The 22,453-nt window shown below is 41.8% G+C and overlaps 1 protein-coding gene and 1 long non-coding RNA gene across 4 annotated transcripts in view; one reads left to right on the forward strand and one right to left on the reverse strand.

Annotated features, from left to right (window-relative positions):
- LOC116588176 overlaps nucleotides 1–22,453 on the reverse strand; it is a 98,581-nt gene that overhangs the window by 61,081 nt on the left and 15,047 nt on the right. Inside the window, exon 3 of one of the 2 annotated variants that reach the window (XR_004284826.1) lies at nucleotides 12,843–12,972. The exons of the other annotated variant lie outside the window; for it this stretch is intronic. This is a non-coding gene — a long non-coding RNA (uncharacterized LOC116588176). The remainder of the gene's footprint in view (nucleotides 1–12,842; nucleotides 12,973–22,453) is intronic. 2 annotated transcript variants of the gene reach the window in all.
- Nucleotides 2,627–20,564, forward strand: POPDC3 (popeye domain containing 3). Of its 2 annotated transcripts, none has more exons than XM_032338934.1 (4): nucleotides 2,627–2,817; nucleotides 16,957–17,694; nucleotides 18,640–18,748; nucleotides 19,748–20,564. In XM_032338934.1, exons 2-4 carry the CDS (start codon nucleotides 17,210–17,212, stop codon nucleotides 20,027–20,029), a joined length of 876 nt encoding a protein of 291 aa, XP_032194825.1. In that variant the 5' UTR covers nucleotides 2,627–2,817; nucleotides 16,957–17,209; the 3' UTR covers nucleotides 20,030–20,564. The 2 variants fall into 2 exon arrangements, with proteins under 2 accessions (XP_032194825.1, XP_032194826.1); XM_032338935.1 differs by lacking the exon at nucleotides 2,627–2,817 and adding an exon at nucleotides 2,833–3,163.

Raw genomic sequence — 22,453 nt, forward strand, 5'->3', positions numbered from 1 at the left:
AGAAAAAGAACTATGGGAAATTACATGAGGATTAAAAAATGAAAGAACCGGGGCGCCTGGGTGGCTCAGTGGGTTAAAGCCTCTGCCTTCAGCTCGGGTCATGATCCCAGGGTCCTGGGATCGAGCCCCATGTCGGGCTCTCTGCTCAGCGGGGAGCCTGCTTCCCTTCCTCTCTCTCTGTCTGCCTCTCTGTCTACTTGTGATCTCTGTCTGTCAAATAAATAAATAAATTCTTTAAAAAAAAAATGAAAGAACCATGGAAGAAAGAAGGAAGGATGAAAGGATTAAAGGAAGCAGGGTAGGAAAGAGGAAGGAAGAAGCAGGGCTAGGGCTAGGGCCAGGCTGGATCCACACCAGGAAGCAGGAGCAATTAACAAATAAATGCATACAAGGAGGGAGGCTTAGAGGGGGGACAAGTTGATGTCAAGGAGAAGGAAAAAAGGAAGACTCTGGAAGCCTCACATTAAAGCTTCCCCAAGAAAAGTGACTTGAATGAACCCTGGTTTAGCGCTTAATCTGTTCCTAGTTCTTTCCTGTGGTATCATTTCTTTCACTGTAGGTGCAGCTTCAATGGTGCGAGCTAAGCTGACTGTGTTTTTGTCCAGCCTCAGAAGTTTAGTCAAGAGACTGTCCCAAAGGACCTGAAGAGATGGAGGCTGTGGATCATGAACTCATAATCTTGGAAGTAGAAATGCAGCTGGGAATTCCAGGGAGACCTACACCTGTGGCTGATCTATAGGGTACCATGTCATTGGAGTTTTGGTTTCACAGGGACTCTGCAGGGAAGATCAAGGCAAGGATTCGTATGGCTGGGAAGAAGAAAGATAAATCAGAACACAACAAGGCAGCAATATTTAATATAAAATTTACCAAAGAAGGGACAACACCGAGTGTAGTAATGGGCTGAATATCTAAACAACGCATATAAGCTTTATTAGTTACCACAAACTTAATGGCTTAAAATAACACACATTTACTAACTCATGGTTTGGGTGGGTCTGGAGACCAGGCATGACTTAACTGGGTCCTCCGCTTAGGGTTTCCCAAAACCACAATTAAGGTGTCCTCTTGTCCGCATTCACATCTGAAGGCTTGACTGGGGAAGAATCTGTTTTCAAGCTTACTTCAATGAGTTCATTTCCTTGTGTTTGTGGAACCAAGGGAAATGGCTTCTTGGTGGGTGTTGGCTGGAGGCTGCTTTTAGCTCCTAGAGGCCACCTACAGTCCCTGCCACAGGGACTTCCCAACATAGCCACTTCTTTCAGCAAGTCAGAGAGGACGATCTCCAAAGACAGTCTGCTAGCAAGACGGAGACTTTTGCAATGTAATGCAGTCACAGGAGTGACCTCCTTCACCTGGGCTATACTTCCTGCTTATAAGCACGTCACAGGTCCCATCTACACTCAAAAGGAGGGGATCCCACAAAGTTGTCCAATCCAAGAGGTGCTGGGAATCATGGAGTCACCTTAGAGTCTGTCATACATAAATGTCTTTGCTGTTTCTGAGTTTTTAAATAAAAAATAACCATAAATACAATCCTTAAAACTTTGTGATGTGCAACACTAAATAAGAAGTAAAATCTAAACCCAGAGTACGTCCAGTATCAGAGCTTGTGACCTTCACACTTCCTTGGCGGTATTTCAAATGTAGATATATATAACATGTAAATACACACACCATGGGCTAGATCTGGTTCAAATTTTATTTCTAAAATTTCCGAGTAAATCTCTGGAATGAAGAGTAACAGCAAAGACTGACCAGAGGAGTGTTTTCTAGCTGTTCATAGTGTTTAGGAATATGGGTATTTGACCCCCAGTTTCAGCACAATTAGAGGAGGTTAATTTTACAGTTTATATTAATTATTTTGGCAATTATTCTGGGGACCAAAAGAGACACTGATTACTCAATAAATGTTTGCTTCTGGAATCATCATCACCAACTCTTAGCACCAAGTAAAAGTGAGGGTGCAAAGAGAAGGGAGATGAAATCCTTGAGTAACTTGTGTGTTTCACTGGTACCTCACTGACTACCCTATGGTTTGATCACCAAAACTAAACAAAACTTCACTAATTTCATGGGAGGAAAATGCATTTGAGTGTTGCCTGAAATTGTACGCATTTGGCTTAATGCTGATTTGAAGATTTTCCGTCATTTGTATTTTTAATTTTTTTCCTTCTGTGGTTATTCGTGCTTTCCCTTTTTTTTTTTTTTTTTTTAAGATATCCATTGATGTGACCTTTCTTTGTCCCATGCACCCAAATATTCTCATTCCCACTCTGGTCATTTATTTCGTCATTTTGTTTTTGGCGTGCCGGCGGAGAGGGGCACACATAGAGTTGCTTTTCATTTCAGTAGTCAATTCCATCCTTCTCCAGAACAGCGAACACCAGGTCTGTTTCCTAACCGCGATCAGTGTTGACTTCGGGAAACCCTTCTTGGCAAACTTTGGTCCGCAGCGCCCGCCAGCTTTGTCCGCAGACCTGCAAGCTGGTGGCCGCGCCGCCTGCTGCGGGGAGGCTGGGGCGGCCCGGGCCCCTGAGCCGCCGCCGCCGCCGCCCCCGCCCTCCCCGCTCTCCCCGCTGCGCCCCGGAGCGCGCGCCCGTGCCCGGCCCCCGCCCGCGCCGCCGCGCGAGCTCGGGAGTGGGCTGCGGTCACGGCGCGTCCCGGCGCGGGGCCGACGCCGGCCGGGTGGGCGGCGTGGAGTGCGCGAGCCGGACGCCGGGGGCTTCGGCGCCTGGCAGCCCGACTCAGCGCGCTCGGCTGGGAAACTTCTGTAGGCGCAAGGCCGGAGCTCTGCGCAGGGTCGGGGAACGAAAGGTAAGGAGGGGAGCCCGGGGGCGCCTCGGCTGCCGCCTTCCGGGAGCTGTCCGCACCCTCGCACCTAGCGCGCTTTGGTGCAACTTTGCCGGCGCGACTTCTACCCCGGCCCCGCCCCAGGGTGGGGGCTGCGAGGCTGCCGACCCCCCGGGACCGCCTTTGCTTCGCCGCCCTGTGCCCCGCGCTGCCAGCACCGCCGCTCCGCTCCCGGCCCCGCTCCCGGCCCGGCTCGGGCCAATTCGAGCCCCGGAGTCCGGGTTGCGCCGCTCGCAGCTCCGCCGGCTGAGAGTCCGCGGCTGAGGGCTCCGCGCGCACCAGCCCCTGGCAACAGTCGTCTGCTCTAGAGGTGAATCTTTCCCCCAGATCTTCTGTTTGCCCCCCTCTTGCCCAGGCACGCTGGAGCCCAAAGAAAGGGGCCAGATTTTCGAGGGAGAAAAGCTGGTCCAAGGGGCCCTGACAGTCTTAGGGTTCGTGGGGAAGTGCAGCGGCTGGGAGTTCCTTTCCCTGTCTGCTAAGGGCCTGACTAGGGTCAGTGTTTTCACACTGAGTTGGGGACACGCGAAAGCTGCCTCATCAAAGGTCAAGCTGACCTGTTTTCTCTACTTGGGGATCCACCTTGGGAAAAAAAGGAAGGAAGGAAACAAAACCACCAAATTACCTAATCACCAAGGTCAGTTACAGAGGTATAATACATTGTGAGGGTCTGTATTTTAGGAAAAGATTAAAGGAACAGAATCAAAATACAGTAATAGGGCCATGCCCCCCCCCAAAAAAAATGTTTTAGCCAGGAAACATTTTTAAAACATGAAAAAGTTCTACATGTGACTTATAAATGGAAAAGCACAATTAGAAGCCCACTTTTGAACGTAATTTAACTTGATTTAGTAAACATTTAGAATGGGACAATCTTCCTTCCTGACTTTTTATTCTAACTCTTGTACTTGGGTTTGAATTTGCAAGCTTGGACATAAAAATTGAATTTTACGGCAGCCTTAAAAAATTTTTGGTCCCTGTTCATAGTAAGGTTTGGTGGTGGCTATTTTCTGTTCTTTTTAATATTAGGGAGTATTGCGTGGTAATATCCCTTGCGTGACAGGACAGTAACCTGGCATTGTTCTTTGAGGCAAAAGTAAACTAAACAAGAACTACATGAAACTAAATACAAACAAAACAAAAATTAGATCTCCTTCCACATTACAGAATGAAGAGGTCTAGCTGATCTCAGATGATTTTAAGGCTCTTTTCCTTCCCCGAAGACCAGAGAGTTTAGGATAGAAATACAAACTGAAATGTAGAGTAAGACGTTTTCTGTTCCAAAATTTTATACTCATAAACTGGGAGACACTGGAGAGATGAGTTTCTTTCATCTCAATAGTGTCTCAAAATAGCTGAATCATCGTGCATCCTGTGCTTCTAAATGGTGACATTCTTTGCTTATTAAATCAAAACATGTGCTGGAAAACCAAACTCCCAGGCTTCTTAACCACAAGACTGACTAAGCATTGACACATTGGAGCATTCACGTCTGCTTATTTTGAAACAGTCAAGATCAAGAATGGTTATGAAGTATTGGCTGTAGTGTATGAGTGTAAGAACACATCAGCAACATGGCAGGCAAGAAGTTTCAAAACTGCTTTGGAAAATATCCAAATGATGGATCGATCTGCAAGCCTGCAAATTGCATTTGAAATTGGTTTTTATAATTATGGTTGTTGGCCAACTGAGATTGGAACTATAGAGAGTAAGTCAGAATTGACAAGAGTATATTGAATCATTAATTAGATTTTTTTTTTTTGAGGAAAAGGGAAAATGTTTCTCTCTGTTACTCAAGTAGTTACAAGAGAATGTCTTAAAGTGCAAGTTATAACAAGCATTTTTATTTAAGATTTTATTTATTTATTGGTTAGAGAGAGAGAGACAAAGAGCACAAGCAGGGGGAGGGGCAGACAGAGAGAGAAGCAGGCTCTCTGTTAAGCAAGGAGCCAGATGCAGGACTCGATTCCAGGACCTGGGAATCATGGCCAGAGCAGAAGGCAGACACTTAAACGGACTGAGCCACCTAGGCATCCTATTATAGGCATTTTTTAAAAAATTAAATAAATTACCGAAAGTTGTTGACCTAGAGCAATGCTGGATCACCCTCTGACCCAAAGAATACAAAGACTGATTCACACAGACCCAACATGAGACCTTCTCATTTTGTTCTTCTTCACTTGTATTCTTCAACAGAATAATAAACTCTGGTGACTCTTACACACTATGAAATTGGTTCTAGAAAGATAATCAACTGGCTGAGCCTAGACTAGAATCTTCATTGCTCTGGGCCTCATTTTTCACTCCAGACCAGGCTGATAAAACCACCGAGGTTGCGGAGGTGTTGTGACTCCTGAACAGGTCAGTAAATGGAAGACCTGGTGACTGGCACGTTGTAAGAACACAACTAGTCATAATTTTCCCCGTCTCCCTAAGTAGGTGTTTGTTGATTGACTGAACAAACTATTGGATGAACAGTAGGTACAGTTTTTGCTTTTAAATTCAAAAACTCTGTGTAGCAAAATCTTGATAATAGTTGAGTCTGGATAATCAGTATATGGAGATTTATTATCTAGTATTTTATCTATCTTTGTATGTGTTTACTCATAAGAAAAAAAAATTAATCATGGACCTGGAAAAAACGCATAAGATACATTTCTAATCTTGCACTGCACTTTAAATTGCAATTTTAAAATTATTCTATATGGCTTGGAAGGATAGACACAATTATATATAAGGAGTGAGTGGGTGGGGAATGGTACTTGAGAATAATCCATGGGGATCTTCAATTTCTGTGGAATTTTTTTATTATAAAAAAGACTTTTAAAATGACAATGATGTTTGTTATTGCTGGTCATTGGGTTCATGGATTTTAGTACTTTGAAATTTTTGTATTTAAAAATTTTCAAATTAATATAAAATCACCTTATTTTATAAAATTGTTATAAAGAATGCAAACAATACAGATATATACAAAGACAAAAGTAATGTATCCCCCATTCAGAAGTCATCATCTTTAACATTAAGTGTAGATGGTTCCATGTCTTTCCTTGCATTTGTACAAATAGAAGGATATAGATCATGTATTTATTAATACATATGTATTAATATGTAACATACTACTCGGGACACAAATAATGTGTATAATCTAGGGTTGGTTTGTCTAATTGTGTTCAATCTTTGATGGACATTCTAGAAAACTAGCTTGTTTGAATTTTCATTTATGAGACTTTAGACTATCTCTTAAAATATAGTATTTATTTAAAAATTTAGTATGCAGGGACGCCTTGGTGGCTCAGTGGATTAAGCCTCTGCCTTCGGCTTGGTCATGATCTCAGGGTCCTGGGATCGAGCCCCACATCGGGCTTTCTGCTCAGCAGGGAGCCTGTTTCCCCCTCTCTCTCGCCTGCATCTCTGCCTATTTGTGATCTCTCTCTGTCAAATAAATAAACAAAATCTTTTAAAAAAAATTTAGTATGCAGTAACTAACTTTAAATGAGTCTTACATAACTTAGGTTTATTTGCATATAAGAGATATTTTTAGCTATTTAAAATAGATCTCATAATTTGAAAGTAAGCTTAAATTGTATCAACATTTGAATTTCACTAAAATGCAAGCTCCAGGAGGGCAGGGATTTATTGAATTATTGTATATTAATTAACAATATTTTTCTGGCTGTTTGAAATTTCATGACACAGTCAATTATGTTATACTGTTTGTTTTAAAATTAAGCATCATGTCAATGCAAGGGAAATATTAGGGAACAATTTAAGCGTAGCACAGATTTTTTGCTTGCTCGCGGATCATTTACTCAACCAGAATACCAGGTGAATATATTAAGCTATAACCTGCTGACTTGAGCCATATAGGAATACACAAGACACAAATACACGTACACCTGAAACATCTGGCAGCTACCTTGGTTCACCACAGGTTATCCTGCAAGAGTGGGTTCTGCTATTCTTTTGCAGTGGCACACTTTTCTGTATAAAAACACAACCTTCAGCATCCTGAGAATGTCTAAGCATCTTGATTCAACATGTCAAATAGTGCATACAAAAGGAAAGATTCAATAATGAAGAGAAACTTGAAATAATCAAACATTTCAAAAGAATCGGGAGAATATGTATATTTCCAGCAGAAATAAGGGAATGACCTACATTGCTTATCCACAGGCAGTGCTGCCACAATAAAAGGAACATCTGTGGTTGGAATAACTTCCAAGTGTTACAAGTCAAGAAAAACAAGACCTAAAGAAATAGAAGAAATGGAAAGATTGTAGAGCATGTGGATTGAGGCCCAAACAAGAAACAGTCTCCCACAATCAAAGAGAAAGCTCCTATCTCTGTGCAAACACCTTGAAAGGAAATCTCCATACCCTGCAGAAGTGCTCCTTTTACCACTAGTGGTGGCTGGTTTGGTGGTTTCAAACATCACTGGCCCTGATGTGTGGTCCACCTGGTTTATCTGGCCAGAAAAAATGAAAAAGACTCTACCCAGTTAGCTAGATCACATGAGCTTGTTAGGCATGTGAGAGAGAAACATGAGAACCTGAACTACATAAACATAGAAAGGTGAGTTCATTTGCTGCATATAGGTCACTTGGAGGAAAAGGAAGTGAAGGTGTCTACCTTTGATTCATATCAAGAGAAGACCATTTAATGGATCCATGGATCCGGCTTGTCTTCAATTTTTCATCATGAATGTCTAGTGAACTTACTGCTTGACATGATAGCAGCTGCTCGAAAGTGAATGGCCTGCTTGTGCCAGGTTTACTGCTGTTTCGTCAGATTGAGAATTATAGGACACTGATTGGTCCAACATGGGTCCACCATCCCATTCCTGTGTTGCTCAAAAAGTTGTAATTTCTTTTTATTTTTTTTTTAAGATTTAATTTTTTATTTCACAGAATGAGAGAGAGAGAGAGCACAAGCAGGGGGAGAGGCAGAGGAGGAGGGAGAAGCAGGCTCCTGCAGAGCAGGGGAGGCCTGATATGGGACTCCATCCCAGGACTCTGGAATCATGACCTGAGCTGAAGGCAGTGGCTTAACCCACTGAGCCACCCAGGTGCCCCCCAAAAGTTGTAATTTCTTAAGAAGACATTTAAATTCACTGAATCTAGAACCGAAGGGAGAAAACCAAGAATGTTATTGATTTGTTCCAGTAAGTCCAGATATTTAGATTCAAACTGTACATGAAGCAGTGTGTCATTATTTGCATCTCTGTCTGGGAGTGATTCTGAGCTCTATCATTTGTGTATCCTTAGGCAACCTCCTTCACGTCCCTGTACCTCAGTTTTCTCATCTGTAAAACAGGGACAACAGAACAGTATATCTCAAAAAGTTGTAAGGATTAAATGACACAATATTTTAGTATTCTTAGAAACATGCCTGGCACATAGTAAATGCTTAGTAAATGACCAGTGCTGGTAGTAACGGTGGTAGTAGCAGTCATAGTAGTAAATGAGGTTCAAGAAGATGGCAATGAGATATTGCATTAATTCCCCATCGCTCAACTCATCTGAATGTCATGGAGTCACACAATGAGAAGAATTACAGAGCTATTTATTTGAGTTTCTGTAGTCTGTCTTTTGAGTGTTAATCTCTAGATGTGTCTGAGACATCAATTATTTGCCCTATGCATATGGCTTGGTTTTGCAAAGAACTAAGCTGGAAGTCACCCAAGGAAACTTGGTATTCCAGGAATTTTGGAGATTGTATATGAATGACATAATTATTCTGGAAATTGCCCATGTGTCCAAATGCTTGACAGTGTTGGGTGTCTGACTCCACTAAGAAGAACCTGTAATGTATAGCTGGGAACCACTGTGAATTTACATGTAATTCCCAGGGCCGTTCTTGGTGTCTTGTTTTCCAGATACTATTCTTCAAAAGTATTTCCTGATTTTCCTGATTTAAAGCTAGCAAAGATTTCATGTCTTCTTCCAACTCCATCATAAAATGCAGATTATTAGATTAATGAAAGTCTTGTATAGTAAGTACTCATAATTGGGTGTGTATATTAGTTTCCTACTGCTTTATAACAGAGTACCACAAATAGTGGCTGAAAACACCACAGACTCATTATCGCATAGTTTTTGTGGGTCAGGAGTCCAGGCACAGCTGAACTGGCACACTGCACTCCTTGTTTGGAGTCCAAGGCCCTCTTCCAAGATTTTCAGGTGGTTGGCAGAATTCAGCTCCTTGTTGTTGTAGGACTGATATTCCCATTATCTTGGTCACTGTTAGTTGGGGACTACTTTCAGCTCACAGAGACAGTCCTTGGGTTGTGACCCCCATAAGCAGTTCACAGCATGGTATCTGCTTTCTTCCAGACCAGTAGGAACATGACTCTCTAATTTTCAATCCCTCTCTGGTCCTACAATCTTATATAGATTAATAATCACAGGTGATTATTCTAGCACCATTTGCCATATAATGTTAATCAAGAAAGCCTCTGTCCCATCTCATTCACAGGTCTGCCACACTCAAGGAGAGAGGATTATAGCATGTGTAAACCAATGAGACAGGAATCTTGGGGGCCATCTTACAATTTTGCCTATGTGATAAAGTGAGAAATCAGACACAGCAGCAGGTAATCAAATGGACATTAGCAAAGATAAGAGAATCAGAGAAGTCCGGTGCGGGCTGTAGGCACATTCTTTAATTTTCTCGAGTCTCAAGAGAAGCCAAGTTCTCATTTGTATGGAAGGTCAAAGGCATATTCCAGCCCGGAAGCCTAGTCATACATGAAGAAACTCGTATATTATATGAAAACAAAGGCTGGTATAGACCCTGTGGAATCCAGAAGACCACAATTCAATCTCCACTACAAAATTTATGAGATTATCTGTCTGGGATTTCCAATGTATTCCATGAGGTATCATCAGAAGATGAAATGAGAAAATGAAACAATGGGATATAGTTGCTTGGGAAAGTGTAATTCTCCCAAGGCAAAAGGAAAAAGTAGTGACTTCCTTGGTAGGATAAAGAGGCCAAGAGCTATAGTGGGTTTGGCCACCACCTATGTAGGCAGAAACCAGATGGCGACATCTATGCCATGGATAACATCTGATGATTGTAGCATGTGAATATTGTAGCCAATATCATTTACATTTATATCAACTCTCTGTTCTTAATCTTAGATAATTCTTCCATATTTATACACTTATACATTATACATATGCACTGTTTGCCCAGTGTCATGCCAAGTCTTTTTCGTTTCCTTTCTCTGTTACTTGAGAGGCTCTAGACCAGCACTGTCCAAGAGAAAGATAATGCAAGTCACATACGTAATTTTAAATTTTCTAATAGCGACATTGAAAAATAAGACATGGGCAGAATTAACTTTAATGTTTTATTTAACCCAGTATTTCTAAAACATAATCATTTCAGCCTATAGTCAATATAAATGTTATAATGACATATTCTTTATCTTTATGCTAAGTCTTTGAAATCCACGTATATAACACATCTCAATTCAGGCCAGCCACATATGGCTAATGGCTACCATATTGGACAGCACAACTCTAGAGTTCTAGCTAAGGCCTCGGCTCATGGGCATTTAATTTCAACTCTCATTCTCTCTGTGCTCACTTTCTAGCTCCTCTTGCCAACCCCAGGCTTTCTTCAGTATTGCCTTGCGCAATAGGAACTATTAAATATCCCTCTGTCCTGCCTATTTTCTGCTGTGAACTCTGTAGGTATACCAAGAATATTCGGTTAATTGAGGATGAAACTGTGTTCCCCTTTCCTCTGATTTCTTCCCAAACTTTGGGATCTCTTAAAATTCCAAAGGGTCTTCAACCCTTCTTTGATCCTCTGTCTCAAGAGAGACATTTCTTCCTTTTACTTCTCCCTCACAGTATAATATATGCTTTCCTGTCTTTCTATGTTCAACATCTAAATCATTGATTCAGGTATTAGATCTCACTGGGGCTTCTTACTTGTTCCAAAATTATTCTGAACACTGCATTTACAGCTGGGCATTGTTATCCTTATCAGTCATTGAACATTTATTGAAGACTCACTCTGTGCTAGACAGAGGGGAATTCCATAAATGTTTCCATACACACACGTAAAATAATCAACCAAGGGCACCTGGGTGGCTCAGTTGGTTAAGCAATTGCCTTCAGCTCAGGTCATGATCCTGGAGTACCAGGATCGAGTCCCACATCGGGCTCCCAGCTCCATGGGGAGTCTGCTTCTCCCTCTGACCTTCTCCCCTCTCGTGCTCTCTCTCTCTCAAATAAATAAATAAAATCTTTTAAAAAAATAAATAATCAACCAATAAAGCTGACATATGACCAAATATATATGACCAATGATGAATATATATATAAAATGGTCAGTATAACATAACATATGATGAAAGCCATGTTGACAGATAATAAAGGCCATAAAATTTCAGAACTAGAAGGTGCAATTCAGGCCACCCTGTTAAGGAAAGCCTGCTGCAAAATATCCACAAGGCTTGCGCCCTCTTGGAATCATGAGTGGCAAGGAAGGAAAATGCTTCCCCACCTGAGCAAAGCATGGGAATGAGAACACACAAGGCAAAATGTGCCTTTCCAGCTCCTTCAAAATAGGAATTAAAATCAGATCCTTTACCGTACAGGCTGTTCTGGTGTCTCTCAACCTCACCACCCCCCAACAGTTCTTAACCCCGGTTGCTCATCAGAAAATGCCAGTGCCTGGGCCCCACCACAGTCAGTAAGTAATTAAGTGAGCAGTCTCTAGAGTGGGGCCCCAATCATAAACGCAGTGTTAAGACCTGCAGTCTGAATTCTGTTCCACTACTCGGCTCTATATTTGAAGCCATGCTAGGAAAAGTCTTCTATTCCTTACCACATAGAGTCATGTTATTTTAGAGCCAAAAGGGACCTCACATTATTTTGTCCACCTTCCATTTTACCAATGAGGAAACAGGTCTAGTAAGATTAAAATCACACAGCTCTTTAGGGGCACGGCTAAGACTAGAACTTTGCTTTTAAGTAACACTGTCAGCTGAACTGAGCAGACGCAGAATGGAGCACTAACACCAGCACTACTGGCCCCGGCAGACAGTGACGATCAAAAGCACAAGAGTAACCAGCGCAGAAGGACAGCCAGTGGTCAGCCAGGAAGGAACAAAGCGAAGGTCCGGCAAACAAACAAGGATAATCCAGAAACCATGCAGGAACAACATAAAACGATGACCCTCAAACTTGAATGTGCATCAGAATCAACTGGGAACTAATTGGAAGGGCCTCTTCTTGGGTCCCTTCCAGGCTCAGCAATTCTAGGGTGGGGCCAGGGAAGGGACAGTCTAACAAGCCACCCGGGTGACACAACATCAGTGACTTGAGGATACCTGCTGGGAAGCACTAAATACTAATCTGAGGTAGAAGAGTAACGTTGTCTTCCGGGGATGGCTTCTTGGCCATTGGAAAGTAAAGACTCAAGGGTGGGTTGGTTATGAGGGTACCCCTACCAGCCGTAGGAGATCAGGATCTGCACAGGGAAGAACAACTGAGATCACCCCTGCAGGAATAAGTATATTTAGAATTTGAAATTTAAAGTTGGGTAGCCACCGACAGTAACATTTGTATTTGTGTATTGAACTGTAATCCTCTGGGTGAAAGAAAGCTCTTAAGAAACTGAATTCTCCAAAAGGCTCAGCTTTGTAAAAGACAAGCCACAAGTACGGTGACACCATCTCTCTATTATTTTTAAATTTGCCCAGAAGTTTTAATATAGATTTCCTCATCTGAATCTTCGAGCCCCCTTTAGAGTGGACCGAATAAGTGATACTACCTCTGCTTGACTGATGAATAAACATGCTTGAATTTATCTAAGCAACAAGGAGGGAATGAATGCTTACATTCTCTAAACCCGGCTACTGTGGAAGCAGAATAATAAATGTGGTATAGTCTGTGAGCTTCGGAATCAGGCAGGACTGTGTGGAATGTTAGTCCCCGTATGAGCAAGGGGACCTGAAACAATTTGCTTACCTTCTCTGGGTTTTGATTTTTCTCATCTGTAAGATGGAGATGTAGTACCTTCCCCAGAGGATTGTTGTGAAGGTTAAGTGAGGTAATTTCTAAATACTTCTGGCAAGTAGGTCCTGAGTAAGTATACCTCCTTGAGAATAAGTAGAGAAAACCAGCTTTAAGCAAATGATTATTTTTGCATATGGAACACATACCAAAGTTAGGATCTATTCCAATTAATGAGTAGAATATTGATGGCATTTTTATCTTCTGGGTTGCCTAGCAACCAAAACTAACGCAATACCACAAGCTACGAGAGTTGTTGTTTTTAATCAGATTAAAATTCCACTGCTCTTAAGGAACTCAATTTCTATGAAGACAAAAGGATTCCCCTATGAGTTTGGAGCTGTGCCAGATGTTTAAATAAGCAGTGTCCCACCTCCTCAGTGATTTTGTACCAAACTTCCTTGGATGTTGGAATAGTCCCTACTTCTTTTCCCCTGGGTGACAGAAGATTTTAGATCATCCATTAAATCGGAGAGAGACTAGGCATGGAGAAGGCAGCCTGCTTGCACCTGGATAGCAGGGTACTCAATCAACGCTCCCCGAGGGCCAGAAATACAAAAACATTTGTCTTCGCCCCTTAAGAGTTTCAGAAGCTAGGAGAGGAAGTCCGCCAGTGTTGAATAATAATACAGCAAATTATTTCATGAGTGCCTTTGTAGGTCTATCTCCCTGGCTCGGTGGTGAGCATTACGGATGGAGCCGTACATGTGGATATGGAAGGTCTTAAATATTCGGTGTTAGGATTATTATTTTCCTGGCAAACCAATCCGGACAGAATATCCCACTGTGTCCCAACACGTTCATATCCGATTCCCAGCCTTGAAAGGTGACCCTGTGTGCTGGTGAGGGCATGGCATTGAGCGGACTGGGACTCCTACCTCGCGGCTGGGACTTCCTGCCTCTTTTACCTCAAGCCCGTGACTTGGCCAATCTTGTGCCCTGCTTTTCTCATTTGCAAGCAGGGCAATGAGCCTCCCTCACGGCAACGAGTCTAATGCAATGAGATATTAAACGTACAAGTTTTAAATAGATAAACCCAATTTCAGAGCTAGTCTTAATCAGTTGGTCCCAATTCTCCATCATATTTCATGGATCATGCTCATACCTGCCTTTAAGGTTCCTCTATAACTTATTCCTCTAACTCAGGGTCTTACAATCTAAGGAGTAGAAAGGGGGGAGCTGGAAATTATTGTGTTTATTTGCACTTAATTTTTGTCTCCATCATTTGTCCATGTGCTCATTTCTCTTGCGGGGAAGGTGGGCTTTGTTGCTGGAGAATCTATTGTGCTACTTCAGCATCTCAACGTTTATTTACCCAAAAACAGGACTTAAGGCCTCCAGGCCTTCTAAGCAGGCAGCTGGCTGATGAATCACGTTCAGTCAGAGAGTGCTGCTGGCACACATCAGAGGAACACTCACGCCCGTCACCTGCCCCTGTCAGTTCTTTCTCTTCTAATAAAATACATCTGTTTTGGTGACTGAATAAAAACACACCAAGTGGAGAAAGGCTGGGTGTGGAGTAATTTAATCAGGACAAGTCAGCACTCCGTGTTGCTGTGTGGAGTGATACAGGATCAAGGATAGGAAGATGATTTGGTAGCAGCTTCTTGAAACAGAAGCCGCTGGAAAGGACCGGAAGCACAGTTCCTCTGATGAGCACAATGGGTCACCCTCCTGGAATGCAGGTGGCCCAGTCTGTCCCCCAAGTCCCGATCGTCAGGGGACAAGATTCCCAGAAGCTCCCTTCTGCATCGCCACATAGGTTTTACATGGCCCTTCTCTGTTAGCATCATTTTAACATTTTGTTGAGGATTATAAATTTTTAAGGAAGTTCAAACCGAAGTTCAGAGCTCTGCCAGCAATGCTTTTTAATATTGGCTTTCGCGGCTGTGTTAGGTATCCTGAGGAACTGATTAATTTAAAATACCCTAGTTTTAAAAGTGAAACAGCAGGGAGACTGACATTTGCAGTGTGGTATTCTGCGGTTCTCACTACTCATTGTATTTTTTAAAAAATTTTCTTTGTTGTGAATATCCAGTAGTGTATAATTTTGTGTTGCGCTTAAAGAAGAGAAAGTAAACACTTTGAGGGTGCTGTTCTGCCCTGACTCATAATATCTCACAGAGTGAGTGGGGAGGCACGAACTAGGGGGCACGGGGCGAGGGGTTAAAGTACATTTGAAAGTAGCTTTAGTACAAATAACAATGCAAGTTCTAGGTCTGTGTTATTTACTTTTTCTTTTTTTTAATGATTCAACTGGTGATGCTGTTAAAGGCGTTACTTGCTGAGAAAAGGATCCGCTATCCAGGATGAAGAGCCAGAACTCCAACAGCGGCTCCTTTACTTCCATTTCTAGTTCTGTTGGTGATTATACTGTTCCCTTTTTTTACTTCAGCCAAGTCATTTTCACCTCTCCATGTGTATTTTTTTTTTCTATGAGACAAGATCTGTGATATTTGATATTTTATTAACAGGTGTTCTGGAAATGATCTATCTCAAAAATAAAGGCACTAAATATAGCACTTAAGTTCAAGGCTTCTGAATGTTGTTATGGTTTAAAAATCCAGTCTACTGAATGCTTCACAGTGCAACTACTTATTGTTAAGAAATCTGGGGTAAATGATACATATCCTACAGCTCTATCATCCCGGGTGAATCTCTCCTGACTCAGATCACACATTAGCATTTTTACCATATGGCTCAAAGGGTAGAGAATATATGTGCAGAGGAACAAGTCAGTAACATTTTTTGACCATCTGGTAAATAAATGTGTAAGCAGCAGGAATTTTAATATTATTTATTTAGTTATATGGGTGCAGACTTTAACTTGAAATAACCTCTAATACAGTAAGGTAGATCTGAATTTATATGTCTCAAATAATTTTGATCTAATTCATGAAACAGAATCCTGGTCTACTCGGTGTTCTTAAAATCAGACTCCTGACAAGGATAGAACTAGAGGGTATTATGCTGAGCGAAATAAGTCAATCAGAGAAAGACAATTATATGATCTCTCTGATATGAAGAATTTGAGAGGCAGGGCGGGGGATTGTGGTGGGGGTTAGGGAAGGAATGAAACAAAATGAAACAAGACGGGATCGGGAGGGAGACAAACCATAAGAGACTCTTAACCTCAGGAAACAAACTGAGGGTTGCTGGGGGGTGGGGGTTAAGGATAGGGTGGTTGAGTTTTGGACATCGGGGAGGGTATGTGCTATGGTGAGTGTTGTGAAATGGGTAAGCCTGATGGTTCACAGACCTGAACCCCTGAGGCAAATAATACATTATATGTTAATTTAAAAAATCAGACTCCTAATTACATGTTTCTCGTGTTTATTGTTTTAGTAGGGCTCCTTACAGTGCCTCATTTAAAGTCTTTTTCATGAGAGGCCCCATGATTGGATCCAGCCTCCAGGCTTACGGGCAAAAGTTCTGCTCTATCCTGACCCCTGGGTGACCTGAGATAAAGTATTTGGCTCTCGAAGCCTTGAATTTTTCATCTGTAGAGAGAATACCATTGTCCAGCAGTTCTTTCTCAGAGGGTGGGCCACGAAAGGCCATGGATTGGTGCATCAGAATCATGTGGGGGGGTTGCTGTCAAGATACTAACACAGGCCCTACCTGTAGCGTAGGCCCTCAGACAGTCTGACTCAGTATGCCTGCACAGCCTATGAATCTGCATTTTTAGTCATTGTCCCAAGAGATTCTGAGGTACACTGAGCTATTATTATTAAGACGAGTTGATGAAAACACCTAGCTTTCTAGCAAAATATGTAGTTAGCTAGGTCTAACAAATATTAAAATTTGGGGAAATAATTTTTTATTATTACTAAACATAACCCTAAAACTATACATGTTCTATCCTAGAACCTTAACAGCCTTTGTGCCCTCTCTGTATTATTCTTTTTAACTAAAGCAAATATATAATTATGTCAAAATAAAATGTTAAAATACATTCTAACTTCATAGAAAATAGGATACCAACTTGAATAGTAATGCTGGGGGCTCAGTTAAATATACCCCTCAATTTTCCTTGTCTAATTAGATCCTTCTTTTTTTTCTTGTCCAGGAAACTAAAATATCTGTGGACTAGATCTTATGAACTTAAAGTCTAGTCTGTGGACTAGACCAGATGAACTTAAAGAAGCTAGCCTGGGATTTTTAGTGTTTCAAGATCTAATCACTCCAACCCCAGGGTCCAGGCTGTCTCCGGTTTTATAAGGACATAGGGAAACTCTGATGATGGAAAAACAAAGGACTTAACTACTCGCTTCCGTATCATCTAATGTCAGCTGAAGAGTGAACCAGACAGAAGGACAGCCATGGAGAGAAACTCAAGTCTGTGGACGAACCTGATAGATGAGCACCCAGTCTGCATCACCTGGAAACAGGAGGCCGAAGGAGCCATTTATCATCTTGCCAGTATTTTATTCGTCGTAGGTTTCATGGGCGGCAGTGGATTCTTCGGGCTCCTTTACGTCTTCAGTTTGCTGGGCTTGGGTTTTCTCTGCTCTGCCATCTGGGCTTGGGTCGATGTCTGCGCGGCCGACATATATTCCTGGAATTTCGTGCTGTTCGTCATCTGTTTCATGCAGTTCGTTCACATTGCGTATCAAGTGTGCAGCATAACTTTTTCCCGAGAATTCCAGCTGTTGTACAGCTCCCTTTTCCAGCCTCTGGGGACCTCGTTGCCCGTCTTCAGAACAATTGCTCTGAGCTCTGAAGTGGTGACTTTGGAAAAGGAACACTGTTACGCCATGCAGGGGAAGACCTCCATTGATAAACTCTCCCTGCTAGTTTCGGGGAGGTTCGTACTCTTGGTCCTTCCTCTATAGTAGTTATTTCCGCTGTACAAGCTACTAGCTGGTGTTTCTTTTTGCTACACTTTTCCATCTTAACGTAACACAGTCCTGGGCGGTTTTTAGCACTGTGAGACATGAGAAACCCCTCGACACATACGTGAGTCACGGACATAGGCATTTAGAGTATGTGCTGTTATTTACTCGAAGCAGGATATAATCTAGAGCCTTAATATTTCTTCTTATAAATTTGTCTGGATGTGCTATTTGTTTCCAAGCTAGTCATTGAACATCAAGAACAGGATGGTGCCAGCTTCAATTAATAGAATACTCAATGTGGGCATCCAAAGTACTTTAAATAAAAGACTCTGATGGGGTATTCTTTCAAGTAATAGAGAACATTTAAGTTCTATAATGATCAATTTTTTCAGTATATTCTAGAATTGACCACTTGCTAGAAGCAGGGGCATATATTTGTAGGTATATAAATTTTGAAAACACAACATTTGGGGGAAGAAACAATGTTTAAATGTCTTTAAAAGCTTAAATATTTAGTCAACAGAGGTATCTACAGTGATACTCCTTTATATTCTGCAGTGTTTTCCTACTTAATTTAAAATCTGACTGAGTGCATTGAAACTTTGTCTTGAAGTATCTTGAAATATAATAAATCCACACAAATGGGCACATACCATCCATGTACACTTTGATGCGCTATCTGATAAATTTTACCTAATATTCTAGAATCCCAACTGTGAGGAACATCAGTACATGTTCAATCTTACAGGAGATTTTGTCACTTACTGTAATGTATGAATTTAATATTTTAGCCTACAAAATTTTAAAAGCATAAAGGCCACCAGAGATCTAAAATACTGCTCCCTCCCCTTTGCCTCCAGTTATGGGCTTGCTTTCTCTTTCTCTCAAAAATGATGTTCTTTGTGTTTGGGTAGGATCAGAGTGACCGTTGATGGCGAATTTCTGCATTACATTTTCCCCTTCCAGTTCCTGGATTCGCCTGAATGGGACTCACTGAGACCCACAGAGGAAGGCATCTTTCAGGTAAGGGATAATTGGACTGCAGAGTGAGCACTGCCTCTTCCAAACAGATGTTTGGTTTAAAAACAGGCAAACAAGTAAAGCAGAGCAATGATTTATATTCAACTTTGGAATGTACTTTGCAGCATGCATTGACTTCCCAGTTCTCTTGCTGATTACTGTGTCTGTGGAGGGCCAGTGACAAGAAAAAGACCGGGTTTTGTATATGACAGAAAGAGTCCACAAAAGATGTTCTTCAATTTTCCTTTGCTTAGTTGCATATATGGAGATTAAAATATAATTAATTGAGATTTGACTATAAACGAAACACTGCCACTGACACAGTGTAGAGAAACACCAAGAATTTAAAAGTTTGCCCTTATTGCAAAAATGAGTGATTCTTAAGATTTAAAATGCTAATAGATTTCAGTTGTTTTCTAGCAAAAAAAAAAAGTGCTAAACTTAACCATCACTACTCTGTTGCTGTGTCTGATAATTTCAAAAGATACTTACTTCAGTGGATTCTACTATGGTATATTGTTTTCCTACAATGAATACATGTAACATACGTGTGTGTATGCAACTATAAATTCATATACATATGCAGAATAGGTAAATAAGTTCCATTTTGTGCTACAGAAATGATTAGAATTAAATATTTGTCTGCAGTCTTTGGGACTGACTTGGAAATACTTCTCTAACATTCGCCAACTTCATTATTTTTTAGTATCAAGTAGCTCTCGCTTCAGTAAAAGACAAAAATACATCCACCTAGATTTTGAAAAGAGATGGATTGGGAATGGGCACAACGTTGTGATTGTTCATGTTATAAATTATGTATGTGCCAAGACATTTTGTAGTTTCTCCCCATTTTTACCCTATATTGTGAGTCAGTTTTTTTAACCCAAGAAATCAGCAAGTGAAAGTCATTTAAAATAAGGGCAAAAAAGGGGGGAGGGGGAGGCAGAACTTTAGTGGCTTCCTCATCTTTGTTTTTTATGTGGCCTTACACTTTTTTTTTAGGTAACCCTCACAGCAGAAACTGATTGTCGCTATGTGTCTTGGAGGAGAAAGAAATTGTATTTGCTCTTCGCTCAGCATCGTTACATCTCCCGCCTGTTTTCAGTTTTAATTGGCAGTGACATTGCAGATAAACTCTATGCCTTGAATGACAGGGTATATACAGGAAAAACATACCACTACGATATTCGGTTACCCAACTTCTATCAAATGTCAAGTCCAAAAATACGCAAATCACCCCTGACAGAACATTTCCGGAATTCCAAACGGGGTTGTGATAAGTGATATCAGACTCGGAAGTTTTATAATCATAGAAAAGACCCTCTTTGTCATTCCCCAAATGAAATACAGAAAATTGCACTCACTATTATTTTTATAAATCAAACTCCGAGGCAAGATGCCACTGCCAGCTGTTTGACTCATCTCAGCTTCTGCATAGTGAATAAAGTTTACAAATTTCTCTGTATTTCTTATTGGAATAAATGGGGAGGGGGAAATGAATAACTGTGCGCAGTTTCTCCTTTTCTGTGTCAGAACTGGAAGAATGGAATATTGTGTTCTCAAATATTTCCTCAGATCTATTCAAATCTGATGTCCTGCCCTATTGAGTTGGACACTGCTTCTCAAGCAGCAGCCAGAAAGTGCTCTCAGCATGAGAGTGGGCTGTGACTGTCCACATCAGTGTTTCCAGAACTGACTTTTGGCCACAACCTCTGAAAAAAGCAAGGTGGATTACTGTGGTAGGCAGCAATTATTTATTTTAAATGTGAAGTTGTTTACTATGACTAGAAAGTAGAATAAATGCGAGAGATGATCTGTCCATCTTGAAGGCTATTTTATTGCAACAAATACTTTATCAGCTCAATCTTTCAGTAACATTTTAAAAAGAGGCATTTCGTGGAAGACAAAGATGTATATTAATTACGTATATTAATTACAGAGTAAAAAGAATATTAATTACGGAGTAAAAATACCCAGGAACAAATAGTAAAAACGTTGCACAGTGTTTCAGTCTCACACGGTTATAGCTGAAAGAGCAAGTGTGAATGGTCTGACTGGACAGCAGGGGACCCGTAGCGAAAGCTCTACCCACCACACAAACACGGGAGACCCTTTGACATCGTAAAGAAGAGCTACCAGACAGATAGGCAGTCTGATCCCTATCTTCAGAAAACTGGTTCTCTAGAAATCGTGAGCAGGCCACGTTCTTTGGTAGAAAGATAAATCATCAGACATTTAACCAATATGTATTGAACACCTGCTTTGGCTCCCCGTGCTGTCCTGAGCACTAGTAATACCTCAGGTAACAGATCCCATGCCTCAAAGAACTTACATTCCAGGGTGAGAGAGACCAATAATAAAACAGAAAAACCTGGAGTTAAAAAGAGTGTCACCATGGAGGGAGAGAGATTAATTAAGGACGGTGGGTAGAATGGGGCATTGTCATTTTAATAGGATGGTCAAAGAAGGCCTGAATGAGAGGGTAACCTTTGAATAGAGACCTGAGGGAAGTCAAGGAGCAACCCATGCAGACACCTGGGGAATGGGCAATCTGGGCGAGCAGAGAGAAAGCAAATGGGTAGGCCTTTAGGTCTATGCAGGACCAGCCAGAAGACAGCATGGCTACAACGGAATGAGCACTAGGGAGAAATGACAGAATTTGGGGCAGATTGGGTGGGGCCCAATAACTCACTGTAAGGACTTTGGCTTTTATTCGGAGAGTGACCAGAAGCCACTGGGGAGTTTTAAATAGAAGGTGGTATGATTGACCCTATTCAATAAATTCAACTATCACATTGGTCAGCCTAGTGAGAACGCACTAGGGGGGAAGGGGAACAAGAAGAGTGGACTTGGAAGGGGAGATGAGGGTTAAGTGTGAGATGCCTGTTGGGTCGGAGGCTCCGGGAATGCAAGAGGAACAACAGAAATGACCACTGGGCCGCCATCGTCCAGGCCCTACCCCCTCCTTAACCCTTGACGCTCCCACCAAAAGGATGTATGCCCAGGACACCTCTCCCCCATACCCTCCAATCACCAAATACCCGACCTTATATGGCTGTGAACCTATGCCCTGTCTTAACCCAGATAAAAGACTCCCCCAACCCACTCCCGGCGCCACTTCCCCGACTCCTCTCGCCCAAGGGCGCCCTTAATAAATCTTGCCTGGTGTTGTGTTTATCTCACCTGTAAAACCTTACAAGACACTACTAGACACTTAAATAGAATAAATAGTTGGATGAGTCTAGAGTTCAAGAGAAAAGTCTGGGCTGGAGATAAAAATCTGAGCGTATGTCACCTACAAATGATACTTTAAAGCCATAAGACTAGATGAGATGGCCAAGGCAGTAAGTGTAGTTTCAGAAGAAAACCTATTGGGAGGACTTTCCCTTGGAGCACTCCATTGTTAAGAGGACAGGGAGATGCGGAAGAGTCAGCAAAGGACAAGAGAAGGGGCAGCTAGTGAGGTAGGAAGAAAACCAGAAGCGTCAGGTCCTGGAAGTCAAGTGAAGAAAGTGTTCAAGGATAAGGGAGCGATGAACCGTCTCAAACAGGGCTGACAGGTCAGGTGCTATAAAGTCTGAGAAGAAACCATGGGGTTAAGCAGCATGGAGGTCCGCAGTGAACTTGACAGGAACAGTTTTAGTGCACTGATTGGGAACAAACACTTGACTAAAGCAGGCTGAGGGGAAAGGAAAGGCAAGAAATTAG

Source organism: Mustela erminea, chromosome 4 (assembly GCF_009829155.1).
Source record: "Mustela erminea isolate mMusErm1 chromosome 4, mMusErm1.Pri, whole genome shotgun sequence".
Lineage (NCBI taxonomy): Eukaryota > Metazoa > Chordata > Mammalia > Carnivora > Mustelidae > Mustela > Mustela erminea.

Excerpts from the sequence above, each read along its gene's own strand:
- POPDC3 (XM_032338934.1), top strand. The coding sequence starts at position 17,210 with ATGGAGAGAAACTCAAGTCTGTGGACGAACCTGATAGATGAGCACCCA. Across the intron at positions 17,695-18,639 it reads TCCCTGCTAGTTTCGGGGAG|GATCAGAGTGACCGTTGATG; the intron begins GTTCGTACTCTT and ends GTGTTTGGGTAG. Across the intron at positions 18,749-19,747 it reads CAGAGGAAGGCATCTTTCAG|GTAACCCTCACAGCAGAAAC; the intron begins GTAAGGGATAAT and ends CTTTTTTTTTAG.